The following is a 15,193-nucleotide window of genomic DNA, read 5'->3' on the forward strand; positions in this document are numbered from 1 at the left end:
CATGAGTTTGAGCCCTGTGTCAGGCTCTGTGCTGAGAGCTTGGAGCCTGGAGTCTGCTTTGGATCCTGTGTCTCCCTCTTTCTCTGCTCCTTCCCCACTCAAACTCTGTCTCTCTGTCTCTCTCTCTCTCTCAAAAAAAAAAAAAATATATATATATATACATATATATAGGAGCCTGGAGGTCATATCCATCCTTACTCCTCCCCCTTTGTTTTCTAGTCTACTTTCTCTCCTTCATATCCTCTCTCGCTTTCAATTATTATTTTAAGAGAAGGACTTCTAAACAAATGCCTCTTTCCAACCTCATTCTGGCTGCAGTCTTATCTTCAACTCTCTGGTGGCATCTCTCCGCAGATGGCCTACTAGTGTTTACCGAACCACAAAAGCTACGAATAAAATGCTGAATAAACTCCGTATCCTGATATTCAAAAACCTCTGTACTTTTAACTCAGCTCCTCTTCCACTACCCTTCCCAATACAGCTCTGACTCGAGGCCAGCCAGTCCCTCAGCCTGTTCTATGCTAGCTCCTCCGTGCTTGCTCTGTTCCCTCTGCACGGAAGGCTTGATGTTTGAGATCTTATTGGCATTGACTTTTGTTAGCCATTACTTACAAAGTGTTTTGTTAGCAGTTTAATTAATAAGGAAGAAATGCTTGTTTCTAGAAGGGACCAGGAACTAATTAAACCAGTTACCAGATCCAGATGGAGACAGCCCTTCAACAGAGTAAAGTGCACAGCTGCCATCTAGTGGTATATGTGGGTAGTTACAGGGAAAATAGGCTAGTCTTAACACGTATATATCGAAGAACTTTGTATGCTGGGTACCAGGGAATAGATCTGATTAAAACAAAACAAAACACAAAACCTCTCCCCTCATGGTGTTTATGTTAGCTCTTCTGTGGAGATACCAGAGCAAAGTTGAGGGTAACCAAGGTCAGTACCTTTATTAGGTAGTGTTTGGGGGCTTGAAAAACCCACTCACAGTTGGCCATGTTGCTATAGTATTCAGGATAGTGAAGACTCTGTATGAGGCCTCCTTCAAAAAGGACAGTAAAGGAACTGCAACCTGAATCTGAAACACAAGGGAAAACGTCCTAACAATGGCATCGCTCAAGCCAAGAGGAATCAATCCTCTGTGTGCTTCCACCTGTCTCCCACAAATGGCTCATCAGCTGACTCCTGAGGCAGAGCTAATAAGAAGGAAGACGTCTGTGCACTGATTCTCCAGAACTCGTTCAGCCCTCTCAGCTCACTTGGGTACTCAGCTCACTCTCAGCACGAGTCAGCAGGACGGGAGAAGGAGCACCTTCATGGCCTCTCACCTGCCTTGTGGCCCCCTCCATGATGGAACCAAACAGACCCTGTTGGGGAGCTCCCTGCCCCTCACTTCATCCCTGCGGGGCCTCAACTTCTCTAAAAGGCCTGGGTAGTACGTGATATGAGCAAATGGTTTTACCAGGAAGGTAGTTTGGTTTTAGAGCTTTATAGGTGAGATTAAACCCAGCTGCATGATCTGTGGCATCAGAGACGAAATTCAGCTGTACAGAGTTGGAGCCAATAAGAACTGATGAAGGGAGGCTTTCTCCACAGAACTTCCCTGGAATGTAAGAATCAAGAGTCTTTGTTCAGAGTCTAGAAAACAGCATCCATTAAGAGACTTCAGGAGAACTGGCCTTGAACTGGATTTGTCAAGACAGTATAGGGTTATCTAAACCAGGGTTTCTCAACCTCGGTACTGCTGATATTTTTTAACTGGAACATTCTTTGTGTTCAGGCTGTCCTGTGCATTTATCGGATGTTTTCTGGCATCTCTGGCCATACTCATCAGATGCCAGTAATACTGTCTCTAGTCATGACAACGAAAAATGCTTGAGACATTGCCAAATATCTCCTGGGGGCAAAATCTCCTATTAAGAACCACAGAAATGCTCCCCTGTTTTTGTTTCTTGCCTAAATAACCTTTGTTTCCTGCTCATGGTTATCCATTGGTATTTTCCTTCTTAGCTGGATGATGCAGTAAAGGTCATTTTCATGCCTACGAAAGCAGCATTCTGCCTGAGAGGTCCTGCAGTATGTCTATATTTTACCCCTGACGGGCCCCAGACCCGGCAAATAAATCTAGGAAGTCTGGTTCCATGGGAAGCAGATGGAGCCAATGAAGTGTTCTGTGGCCTTGCAACCACCACACAGGCTCACATCAGTTCCTTTCCTGTCAATTCTGAGTCTGAAACTTGCAGACAGAAAGTGTGGTATTTACAGATGCCTCAGTGCCAGACAGCCTGCAGCCCGGCCCCATTAAGTCCTCGCAGCACGACATCCATTTGACAATGTCAGCATCCACTCACCAAGAAGTCTGTCTTCTAAGGACTATATCGAGAGGTAAGTGTGGTGACAAGACTCTGCATCCAAGTGGGAAACATTGAGCAGCACATGCATCTTCTCCGGTGCCAGCAGGATCCAGACACACAGCCTGCAGGCAGATACATTAAGAGGGAGTTATTTCGAGACAGAAAGTGTCCAGTTAGTGGGCACAGCCAGACTGGAGGTGGGGGCTGGGGGAAGAGTGGCAGGGAGGCTACTCACTGCTTGCTCTCATAGTACAGGTAGGGGCTTTCTGGGAAGTGCAGCTCCCCCTGAGACTCACGGAGCACACGATCCTGCTCACTGCATGAGGCTGGGAAAGAGAGCCACGAGAATCAGGGTAACAGTGGTGACTGGCCACAATAGTCCTCTCCTTCTAGAACCTGTACAGAAGTGCCTGGTTCTTCATGATGCATGGTTCCTCTCTTGTCAAATATTTCTCTGGCTTCTGTGATGCCTTACTCTTTTTTGTTCTTTTTAGATCCTGCTTAACCTTGAGATTCAATGATTCCTTCTCCTTCACTCCATCATAACTTGCTCCTATAAATACATGTATTTCCCGGTTCTATCCTTAGCTTTCTTTTTTTTTTTCAAAAAATTTTAATGTTTATTTAATTTGGAGAGGAGAGAGAGAGACAAAGTGCAAGTGGGGGAGGAGCAGAGAGAGAGAGGGAGACACAGAATCCGAAGCAGGCTCCAGGCTCTGAGCTATCAGCACAGAGCCCGATGTGGGGCTCAAATCACAAACTGTGAAATCATGACCTGAGCCAAAGTCAGACACTTAACCGACGGAGCCACCCAGGCGCCCCTCTATCCTGAGCTTTCATCTCTTTTTACACGAGCCCTCTGACTAGTCTCATCCATACTCTGAGTTTCAACTGTTATTCTACACTTCTGAACTTCAGACCTCGTTTTTCAACCATCTCCTAGATATCCCCTTAACATGCTACAGATGGTCTGCAAAAAACTGCTTCCACTTCTGATTCGATTACTTTTAGGTGCCTTTGCTTCGTTTCTCAGGCTCAGAACTTTGGTACCATCCTTGGTTCCTCCCTGTCTCCCCCCCACCCCCACCCCCACCCTTCATCTAAGTGACTGCCAGGTGCCAATTCTTCTTGTTTCCATTCCCATCCTTTCATTCCCCGGCCACTGCCCTAAGCCTCTAGAACTAATGTGTAATCTCATAAGTCCACCTTGAATGATTTCCCCTCCATCCTATCCCCTATGTGCTGTTCTTATACCGCCAGAGTACTGCTCTAATCTATTTAATTAATCAACTTCCAATTACTCAGTAAATCCAAACTTTTTTTTGACAGGCATCCAAAATTTCTACAAATTGGTCTCCACTTATTTTCTAATCTCCCTCACTTCAGCTGCTCTGACTGACACGCTGGTCTCTTACCCCAACATTTTCCTATCTCCGTCTTTTAGCATCCATCTTTCGACAAAGAGGATTCCTTGAGCTGCAGTATTTTTCTTTATCTGTATCCCATTTCCACCTGACAACATTCTACTGGTTCTTTGTGGTTTTGTTGTTTGTTTGTTTGTTTGTTTGTTGTGATTCAGCTTAAAATGCATCTGTGTTCCAAAGCCTCCTCTGGCTTTTTCCCCCCCAGCCACTTACTCCTGCAGCTCTCAAGGTACTCTTTTTCCTGAAACTATCTTTGTATTTAGTTCCACAGACTCACAGACACACTGAATATTTGAGCCAAAGGTGCCTTAGAGACTATCTGATCCAGACATTTTTTTTAACCGTTTATTTATTCTTGAGAGAAAGAGCGCGCACGCAAAGTGGAGGAGGGGCAAAGAGAGAGGGAGACACGAAATCCGAAGCAGGCTCGAGGCTTTGAGCTGTCAGCACAGAGCCTGATGCGGGGCTCGAACTCACAAACTGCAAAACATGACCTGAGCTGAAGTCGGACACTTAACCGACTGTGTCACCCAAGTGCTCCCAGATTCTTTTCTTTATAGACAAGGAAACTGAGGTCCAGAGGTAGGAAGGAGATTTCCCAAAGTCACAGAGCAGCTTCATTGAAGACTTGGCAATGTGGGGGAGAGTCCCCTGTACACATGAGGACACTTTCGGGGTAAGGCGTGTAGCTTAGTGACCATCTGCACCACCTCACCTTCCGCTCCCTCTCGAGTGTCTGATCTAAAGCTAGGATTCGGCAAGTGTTCACTGAGTTGAGATGGAGGGCGTGAAGAAGTGAAATGGGAGAGAATCCAGAGCTCCTTCTGGGTGATGGGCTGCCCTGACTGGCAGGGAATGGCTGTGGGTGCCCCAAGTGTGGGTAGCTTTCTACCTAGTGAACAGAGAGAGCTCTTCCTAAGACTTTCGATTACAAAAGGAACTTATATTCAGAAATACTAGATATTAATTCCTGCTCCCGGTGGAGCAGGCTGTAAGAAATACCCACCTCTGGAGCTCTTCCTCCGCTTCCCTGGGAAAGAAAAAGAAGCGTGCTATTCAAGGTTTGTGGTATCCTGAACAATATTTCAACAAGTTAGCATTTCCCTGGCTCAAAAGTGCAGGGATTTTTAAGTCACTGTGCAACTAATGAAAAATCTGATCTCTGGAAAGAACAGAAGGCATAATTTGACCAAACAGGAACGTGGTCTCGGTGTTTTAATGAAATTTCACTCTCTTTATTAAGTGCACTAATCAGGCCATGATTAGCTGGGAGGTTACACAGAGGAAGAGGTTATCTGGTCTACTTCTCCCATTGTTGATGAGAAGGGATGCTGGAGATGAGAATAAGTGGCCCGCAACCAAAAAAGAGTTACTGGGGTAGCTACCACTTGAGCTGAGGGCTTGGATGCCTGCCGCTGTACACTTGATAACAAACCCAAGTTCTTACCAAATGAATTTTAATTAACTCCTTTGGGACAGAACAGAAGCCCTATTGAAGCTGGAAGCTACTAGTTAGAAGACAATTACGTTGGATGTGGAGGCAGAACCGAAGTTTCAATTAACTCCCTGATCAGTCTAGTAGAAGGTGTTTGTAGACCCTGATCTTTTCAGATGTATGGTACCCAGATCCATGCCTGGCCTTCTCAACCACAGCATCACTCACATTTTGGGTTGGATCATTCTTTGTCATGGGTCTGTTCTGTGCATTATAGGATGCTTAGCAACATCCATACCTCCTTCCCACTAGGTGGGTGGCACCCCCACGTTGTGACAACCAAAAACCAATGTAGACATTGTCCTCTGGGGAGCAAAATTTCTCTATAGCTTAATAAATCTTGCTAGCACAGTTGAGAAGTAAATGGTGAAAATACATCTCTAGCTGATTGTTTCAACTAAAGGCAATTTGACAAAGTCTAGGATGAATGGATTCACGTTTCTTTATATATTTGTATGCTACACTGCACACCATATTTTACTCTTGTTTTAAATTTCATAAATGTCACAATTCTTATGTACTACACTAAAAACAGAAGCAAGCCTGTCTGCTCAGTGGTCCTGTCTTGCCTAGACTCTGCTGACGCTCTCTCTGGCCCTAGCTTCTTGACCTTATGTGCTGGGTTTATTACCAATTTGGATGTGTTTGTGGATCCAGGGAAGCACTTTTCTAAGATCGGTGAAGATCCCAGGGGATCCTTGGTTATCTTCCTGCATGTTGTTTCTCCAGCCTCGGCCACAGCCCAAACCCCAAGAAGTCACACCAGCCAGAGTCCAAGCCCCCTTCTTATTCCGGCACATGAGGGAACCTCCTGAATCTCCCTGCAGGGGGAAAAGCCTCCATTACCATCATTATCAGTGTCTGTGCTCACTCTTCCCCCCCAAGAATATGCTAAAGGAGGATCAATGATATTTCTTCACTTCTAATAACTTGGACTCGGTGGCCAGGAGAACAGCCAAGCACAATTCACATTAAATCTTCAAATATCATTAGGGCCTATCAATTCCACTTCTTTCTTCCCCATCCTTCCCCTTCCACCCTTTCTTCCATCTCCTATCTCATCCTGCAGACTCAGAGAAGTCTTGCCCAGTAGTGAAACTGATCCCAGATCTTAGTCAACGGGAGGAATGGAAGGAAAGTGATTATCCACTAGATAGAAACTTCTAAGTAGGAAAACCCCAGCCATCCTTCAGCTGTAGAGAACCCTAAGCTCACTGATGGCACTATCTCTGTTAGTTGGTCTTTTGGAAAAAGGAGAAGACCTCCTCTGAATTCACACTCTCCAGTAAAAACTGATTGTAAAAACTGTCACTTTATTTCAACTTGACCTCCCTTGCCACCCCTGACAAGAATCCAGTTTTGCCTGTAGCCTTCTTTCAGCCCCTCACCTGATGGCAAAGCTGAGGGAAGCCCAGCCAGGGACCTTTCAGCCTGACCACTCCCACCTACCTGACATGCATCTCTCCCTCCATCTGGGAAACCTGTGCAGAGAAAGGTCTGCCCACTGATGGGTTTCTTTAGGGTTAACAAAGCTGCCACACACTCTTCCTGGGTCAAAATGGGCAGGTTCACATCCTGTAATACCTGCGAGACAACGCCATCTAGAAAACACAGAGGTGAGAGCCCCAGTGAGGCACTCTCGCACTTCCTCAATTGAAGATGCTACATTCAGGTTTGTGTCCTTTGGAAAGACCTGAATTTCTATGTTCAATGAATATTCTCTTTTGAAATGCTTACACCATTGTTGTTGTTTTTTAAAATAGATTAAAAACAACTGTATTTTCTAATTACCCACCAGGAAGTTCTGACATCTGATTAAGAGAAGTGGCATACAAGTTCTTACCTTCAGCTGAGCGGCCCCAGCCTGCAGTTGTGCAAATAAATCCAGCCTCAAATTCTTCCTTTGGCTCTGGAAGACACACTGGGCCCACAAACTGGCCTGAGGAAAAGAGCAGGACAGGGTTGGTCTCATCCACGGAGGAGAGGACACCCTAAGCCACTCACCATTTGGTATGTAGGTGGTTCCCCAAAGACCTTGTGAGAGTTGTGATATCTATGCCTCGCACCTCCAGGGGCCACTTATCAGACAAAGAAAGACTCTCTCCTGAATCCACATAATCCTATATTTGAAGCCACAAGCAAAATGAGCTTCACATAGGGGACCCTCCACCTCAAATTCCTGTCTCAAAGTGCATGACCCAGAACTGTTGGACATATGCTACATAACATACGCTGTAGGAAATGTGCTATGGAACAGAAGTTATAGAGCACATGGGATAGACAATTCAGAGAACCTCTAATAGAACCTCTAATGTTTACCAAAATGGAAGGCGCCATCCATCTTCAAAAGAGCAATATCATAGTCCATTGGCTTCTTGATGGAGAAGTAGGGGTGTATGATGATGGTTTCAATGGTGAGGGTTTGCTCCCCTGGCTCTATATGACTCAAGTCATACTCTCCAGCAGTAACATTCAAAGTTGATGCGATATTTCTATGAAGAAGAAGCGGTAAAATGGCTGACTTTCATTTAGCCTCTGAGTATACTCGTAATGGTTGACAATCTGGCCTCTTTCAAATCACATGGATGGATGATATGAGTGTGAGGATACTGAACAGAGAAAGCGAGAATGATTCCATCACTACTAGTAAAAATGCAAAAGTTCCTGATTTAAGTGGGGAACTAGTAAAGAGTGGCCTCAAATGGAGCCAATAATATGATAAATTGGATACTTTGCAATGTTATTCATTAAATGTCTAAAAATGCATTTATATTGTAATTCAGAAGTCTGAAGCCATAGTGGACTTTATTCAGCTACCCTAACTGGCTGGCCTGGCTTCAATAGCAGTGAGATTCTTTGAGAATTACTTGTGATTCCCCTAAGTATGCTGCTTTAATATCAGAGATCTAATGCTCAGTGTACATTGTGAAAGACGTAATAACACCAAAACTCTGGTATCTCAGCGAGTATGCACAGTTAAGGCTTTGGGACTGATGAACACAATGGGAAGTGAGGATCTTCTCCTTACATTCTTTATGTTTGTAATTTAGAGACATGGTGTGAGATGGGAAAGACCACTCTATTGCCATTCTTTCTGTAGCAAAGTTATCTAAAAGGAACTCGGTAGAATGCATTGAGTTGTATTAAGAACTTTGGGCTTACAGTCTTTGGGCACCCTTTATTCCCAGAAGTGATTTTTTTTATATAGAACTGAAAAGGTTGTAATTTTCTCCTGGTATACTCCCTCCAGCTCTTGGCTATATTGGGTACCTAACCTAATACACAGCATCTCTTTAGCCTAACCACCTGCCACACTACAGTGAAATTATCAATTAACTTTTCTTTAGACTATCAACTCTCTGTGGGCAGGAATTACATCTTACTTACCTTTGTATCTTGGTACCCACCAAAGTGTCTAATGCCAAGTGAATATCCAGGGGATGTTTGCTGACTTAAAATGAAAGAGGACAAATATGGGACTTGATTGCAGCCTAGTGACTACCCAGAGCACTAAAAACAATAGAACATTTAGAGCACACAGGAAAGTGGATAAAAGATGGAAGTTGTTAGACTGAAGCTCAGAGAGGCATGACCAGTAGAAAAGCGGACATGAGAGACTTCTTTACATTTCACTGGCCTCCCTTTGGTTTCCTCTATCAATTTTGTCTTAATCTTTAAATGCTGTAAGTTGATTTCAAAGGAAAAAAAAATAGAACAACAATGACCTTTGCATTTGGGGGAGAGCTGTTTTTACACTTTTGGAAAAGGAAGAAGAGAAGTTGGATCAAGAAGTGAGTTACTGAAATATAAAGTTGCATTCCAACAGCTGCAGTGAGCCCATGACTAAACATGGACAATGCTGGTCAGGGCCAGGGGCTACCAGGGCATGGCTTTCTATTACTGATGTTTAATGTCAGCTCCTTTACAAGGACAGAAATCACAAATAAATCTTCCAAAAATGGGATCAGTATGATCAGACATGTGTTATAAAAGCAAAATACTGGTAGGAGCAATATTTTCCAGAATACACATTTTGTATATAGACTGTATTGTATGAAACAAAGTCATAATTAGAAGCACTGGGTTCTTTTACCAATTTTTTAGGATGCATAATGAACCAGATTTTTTTTTTCACTGAAATGTAGGAGAGGCTTTTCACAAATGTATCTTTATGATCCTTTGTTTTCACTTGGATGTTATTCTTTAATTACTTCCAGTCATGTTTGAGTAAATAAAATTTTCTACTCCTGCAAAGAAAGTGTTTTCTATCAAGTTAAGTACCCTCTGACAGTGTCACTTAGCCCTTTTTGTGTCATGCATTTAGGATGTTCCCATGCTAATGCATACATCACACATTTCCATGTTGTAATAGAGTTGTTGCTGCTGATTCCAAAGGAGAAGGTGGATAATGTGGCATTCATCCATGAACTAGGCCTTTCCTACCTGTTTGCAATGCAGTGAGCAGCCGTAATCACCCACTGTGCAGAGATGATGGTTCCACCACAGATGTGCTTCTGCCTTTGTTTCAGAGACACCTGGATTACAAAGAGCTCAAGTGGGAGCAAGTCAATGCCCTGTGACCCCCCCCCCCCGACAAAACCTGGAGACTGAGCGTATTCTGAAAAATAGGCCCAGATGTCTTATATACAAATATTAGAAGTTGTGAAGTGTGAAGGAGTAAAATCTGTCCCATTACGTCTCAGAAGGGTAGTGTTGGAACCAGAATACTTCCAACCCTGGTCTACAGAAGAGGTAGTTAATTTGAGATGGTTGGCTGTAAGAGTTTAGTAGAATTGGTAGTAAAATTGGTGGTATTTATTTAATTGTTTGTTTATTTATTTATTTTCATAATACTGTTGGCCCAGACTGTTACCCTAATAATATGAACAATGCCTGTGAGTGAAGAGAAAGAAAGAAAAGTATAAGATATAGCAGAGTCCAGATGAAGAGGTTTGGGAGAAAAACAAGGTGAGGGCTAAGGTAATCTTTCGACACATGCTTCAATTCCTCCAAGCCTCTTAGAGAATAGTGTGTATCTACAATTTCCTCATGCTTTTACCTATTTGCTTTTAACTACCACTGCTTCAAGCCTATTTTTTAATCTGCCTCTACAAATTACTTGCTATCTTTGGTTTATCTTGTTCATGATATTTGATTTGACTCTAAAATGGGTACAAGTATATGCTGTTAATTCCATTGTCAAAATTAGAAAAAAATCAATTTATTAGAACTGTCTCTTTTTGACCAAAAATTATTCAATAAACTATTAAAATGTTTAATACAGTGAAGAATAGTAAGTAAAAGGAAGTAAAACCACTGACTATGACTTGAATATGAACTTCTGAATTGATTAGTCAACCGATTGACCAGATAAGCAACTGATCAAATCGACTCTTCAACCAAGTAATTAATTCATCAGTTAATCAAATGACAATGACTCAGCCGTTTAGTCAACCTACTGAGCACAAATTCAATCAACCAATCATTACTAAATAGCCACTTAGCAAAAATTGATGTGACTGACTTAAAGTAAAAGCAAGGGGCTATTGCTCACAAAATTAAGAGGCAAGAATACAACATGGCTCTCAGGGTAAAGAAAGCTGGGAGAATGTCAAAGACAATAAATGCGAACACTGTAGGCTAGAAACAGAAGCACAAAGGCATTTCTATGGCATGGGAAGATCAGGAAATTAGATTGAGAGAGAATTCTTAGGATATCAGCTTCTAAGGACATCCCTAAGATGTCCTATGGTATAGGTACAAATCTCCAAACAGAAATTAAACCTATGGATATGACAGCTTTGACTTTCCTGAGCATCTTTAACTATAACAATGTAACATATTTATTGACTAAGAAAATTGTTTTTTTTAATTGTAAACTCACGAGGTTGTTTTTTTTTTTTTTTTTTTTTTTTTATTGAAGTGCAATTTTTGTCTTAGGGGCTGAAAGTTTGGGATGGCATTTCCAATTTTTGGAGCAAGCCAATAGTGCATATGATTATTCTGAACACACATTTTCTGGAACTCGATGGATGGACATCTTGAGGGACTTGGATCCTGGCCCACACTCATGAGATATCTGGTTATGAGGTAGGCAGAATGGAGTTCACTGATGAGTAGCATGTGTTTCTGGGAGATCCAGTCCTGAGACAGCTCATAGTCTACCTGCCAGAGAATGTTCCCTGAGACTCACCTGCCAGGGGTAGGAACCCTTTTCCACTTGGCTTCCCCCAACAATGCGACTGAAAATGTTAAGGTAATTCCAAGGCTGTGCCTTCACCAAACTCTGCCCACAAGTGGGAGCTGGGAATGAGAGAAGACAAAAATTTAGTGGTTAGATAGCTCCTGGAAATGAGGGATACAGGAAACTTTACTGAGCAAGCAACTGTAGGACATTGAGCATGTAGAAATATTATAAAATGGCTTTATGTTAATTGTGAGATTTGCTTCAGCTTTTCTCACATAGAACGGGCACATTATGAAGACACCTATTTTTTTTAATATGAAGGTGAAGGGACTCAGAGGTAGATCTCCACTGGGTTAGCAGGACTATAGCCCCCTTGGTTTTGAGCAACCTGCCCTCTTAGAGGCTCCTTACAGCATTCTGTACTTCTATAGGATTTATCACATGCCATTATGGTTAATTTTACATCATTCAACCCAGCTAGGCTGTGGTCTTCTCAAATATAGGAGCTTAACCTTAGAAATATCTAAATTCAAAATATCTAGAACAGTTCATTACGCATAGAAGTTGCTCAGTTAAGTAGTGAAGTGGATGATGCCATATTCTGCCTTGGATTGTAATTGTGTGTACATCTTCTTTGCTCCACCCAGGAAACTGAGTGGAGACCATGGTCTATGCTGCCTGATACATTGTCAGATATTGGATTTAAATCTTTATGCAAGTGGAAAGTGGCAGGTTGTTCGAGAAGAGTGGGGTGGAGAGAAGATGTCCTGATTCACACACCACAGTGGTGTTAGGCTAGAAGAGTTGCCAGGTAATGGCAAAAAGAACTCTTTCCTTTTTGTGGAGAAGACTTTATCCCTGAAAAGGTTTCATTTACTTATTTAACCTCAATGTGTTTTTTGACTTCTCAATTAGCAGATGAGATAGATTAAAGATGTTTAGGACTCCCTGGTAATTCGAGGATGGTAATTCTGTCCCTTCTGCAGGTCATTCTTTTCAGCATGTTTTCAAGGAGAGCCTAGAAAGCCCTGCCTGATGATCACCCTGCTTCTTTACCTGGCTGAACCCTCTAATCCTTATTCCTCAGCTTGGGCAACACCTCAACTGAGACGTCTTCCTTCGTTTTCTCAAGCTGTGGTAAGTATCTCTCCTGTATTGTGTAGTACACTTTCCTCCCCACTTTTATAGACTTTGCCATGCAGTATTGTGATAACGAGTTGTTTGTCTCTCTCATTGGACTATAAACTACATGAGGGAAAAAACCCTATGTTTTATTCATCTCTGTATTTCCAAGGTTTTGCACAATTCCTAGCATACAGTAGACACTTAGAAAAGTTGGATGGATGAACAAATGTTTTTTCTTGAGAGCATATCCTTGAGAGCATAGCTATTTGGATTAACATGGTAAAATATACAAAGTTCTTTCAAATAACTTCTCATTTAATCCCCATTCAATGCCTGTGAATCAAGCACTATCGCCCCTGCATTACAGATGAGAAAGTGAAGAATCAAAGAAAATCACAGCTAATTAACAGCAAAGTATGGCTGTAATACTGAGACTTTTTGGTTCTGAACCCAATGCAGGCATGACATTGAATCAAAAACTTATTTTCTAACTGTTTCAGTTGAATGGATCATAAGTAAATTAGACACGAAGTTGACTATTTCCTGAACTCACTGAAGCAAAGACAGAAAACAGGATGATTCTTGGGGCTGGCACGACTCTGACTATAGAGAAGCCTGCCAAGAACTACTCTCACCTTATGGTACTTGAAGGAAAAAAAGATCATTCATAATGCACCACAGTAAATAGACTTCATATTTCCCAATAGGAGAATTTTCCAAAAGATTTCCAGTGCTTCCCAATAGATGCACCAATAGATGCTGATTTCCAGAATTTGCTCCATGAAAAAAGATGGGATTGTGGGATATGTCCAAATAAGTGAATCATCCCAGTTTTCTCTCCAGATCAATGCATCTTGTTCAAATTGCATCCCGTGAATGTTTTATGCAGTTTTATATGCTGATTACAGGACAGAAGCTCAAAATGATTACATGAAAAACAATTAGATCTCCAAAATTTATATGCTTCTATTTTCCCAAAGGAATATTGAGTTGGGGTTGTGATGTCCATTGCCAGCAAAGGTTATTCCTTCAGACAAAGGCAGTGATAGTGTTTGTTTGGAACTTACCTTTGGGGAGAGAGAGAGTTGCAGATTTACATTGTTCCACACAGAGCATTCCAAGTAGTAAAATCAGCCGATTCTTGCTCAGAGGCATTTTGAGACTCAGAGTTTTTCCTTGAAAATTTAGAGAGATGAAAGAGCACCAAATAGAAAGCCTGTAAGACCAGCAATAAACCAGCTTAAAAGAAAGTTATTTATTAACCAAGACTTGAGTCATTCAACCATGTCCATACAATGTTTCTAAATGTGGTTTCTTGCAAAGATCTTCACAAGATGTGGGGAGTCGACCACAGAAGCATAGTCTTGATCCAGCAATATTACATGTCCCATTACACCCACATCAGTATGTTGCTTCCCCCGGAGTTTATTGGCTAGCCAAGTGGTTGGTGTCTAAGGTTTCATATGCAAACATTACTTGCTCCTTAGTATATAGGTTACCACTTTCTACAAGAGGATTGAATATCAAAGTTGTCCTTATTTGCCAGGTTATACTACATGCTTGCAAACAACCCGTCAGAATATGCTAAAACATTTTTCTTTCTCTTATTTTCCAATTGTAAATGGGTGGTTATAGCTATGTGTTAGAGAAGGAGAGGGGAGGAGAGGAAAGATAATTTGATAGCACACTCAGGAACGAAGTCAAGCTACCAAACAGTCATTTGGGATACTGTCGATTGGGGCATTTGTGAATCTACATTTTTCTCACCGTGTTTTATATTTGTAGAAGGCAAACACTAAATCACTTTCACTTCTACACCTGGTAGATGATGTGGCACAGGAAAGTGGCTCTGATTACACACAAGTCTTCCTCTTCCTTGACTGAGTTCTTGGCACATCGTCAGTGTGTGAGAAACCCTTGTGGATCGGCCAGTGCCATGTGTGCCCACACGGGAATATGAGATTTTTTCTGTCAGCTTTTACAAATTAACTGCCCCAAAGAGCAAATGCCAAATCAGAAGGCTTTAACGTCCTTGTGACAAGTTTTGCCCTTGTACCACACAATTCTATAAAACTACATCACGTGCAAATAATATAAATGCAAAATGAAGGACACTCAAATCCCCAGAGACATTTCCACAAATACGTTAATCCTGAAGCTGGAAAATTTTGGCTGTTGGTATGGGGATTGGTATCAACAATAAGAAGTAGCCAACCCATGTCTAAACTATAATCAAAATCTCAATCTTTTTTTTTTTTTTTGTACAAGTGATCTTTCAGGTCCTGTTATATTTTGTCAATCACTTTCCAGACCAATTTAATTTGACTAGGAATATGGCCTTCCTGACTTTAAATCATTATATTTTGTCTACTTATTGTGTGATACTAGTGTAAAAAATTGCAGGAAGACTTAGCCTGGGATGTGCCTGGGCGGACAGGCCTCAAGTAGGCATGGAGTCCCCATTAAACCATAGAGCGTTTGAGCTTTCAAACTAATGTCAGTTTCTAGTACCACAGAATAAAGAAATTGAAAACAAAAAATGAAATGAAAATGAAAATGAAAAAAGAAATCCAAAATGAAAAATGATGAGATTTCCCTTGCCATGTGAGAGTCG

At 41.9% G+C, this 15,193-nt stretch overlaps 2 protein-coding genes across 6 annotated transcripts in view; one reads left to right on the forward strand and one right to left on the reverse strand.

The window, feature by feature from the left end:
• The window catches only part of LOC101087868 (olfactory receptor 481), a 50,665-nt gene that overhangs the window by 17,703 nt on the left and 17,769 nt on the right, over window positions 1-15,193 (forward strand). For 3 of the 4 annotated variants that reach the window (XM_045038906.1, XM_045038907.1, XM_045038909.1), the window contains 5 exons: window positions 7,066-7,277; window positions 10,133-10,235; window positions 11,191-11,357; window positions 12,102-12,265; window positions 12,441-12,591. The gene's annotated coding sequence lies outside the window, so the exon portion shown is untranslated. Of the gene's footprint in view, window positions 1-1,596; window positions 2,380-7,065; window positions 7,278-10,132; window positions 10,236-11,190; window positions 11,358-12,101; window positions 12,266-12,440; window positions 12,592-15,193 lie in introns of those variants that run through there. The other variant, XM_045038908.1, reaches the window with a different exon arrangement.
• On the reverse strand, window positions 1,464-13,857 carry OVCH2 (ovochymase 2). 2 transcript variants are annotated; one of them, XM_019812007.3, is made up of 11 exons: window positions 13,647-13,857; window positions 11,461-11,570; window positions 9,711-9,802; window positions 7,587-7,759; window positions 7,111-7,206; window positions 6,717-6,868; window positions 5,899-6,088; window positions 4,779-4,802; window positions 2,584-2,674; window positions 2,346-2,470; window positions 1,464-1,597 (listed from the first exon to the last, which is right to left on the reverse strand). In XM_019812007.3, exons 1-10 carry the CDS (start codon window positions 13,732-13,734, stop codon window positions 2,368-2,370), a joined length of 1,119 nt encoding a protein of 372 aa, XP_019667566.2. In that variant the 5' UTR covers window positions 13,735-13,857; the 3' UTR covers window positions 1,464-1,597; window positions 2,346-2,367. The 2 variants fall into 2 exon arrangements, with proteins under 2 accessions (XP_019667566.2, XP_044894840.1); XM_045038905.1 differs by lacking the exon at window positions 4,779-4,802.

Source organism: Felis catus, chromosome D1 (genome assembly GCF_018350175.1).
Source record: "Felis catus isolate Fca126 chromosome D1, F.catus_Fca126_mat1.0, whole genome shotgun sequence".
NCBI classification, from domain to species: domain Eukaryota; kingdom Metazoa; phylum Chordata; class Mammalia; order Carnivora; family Felidae; genus Felis; species Felis catus.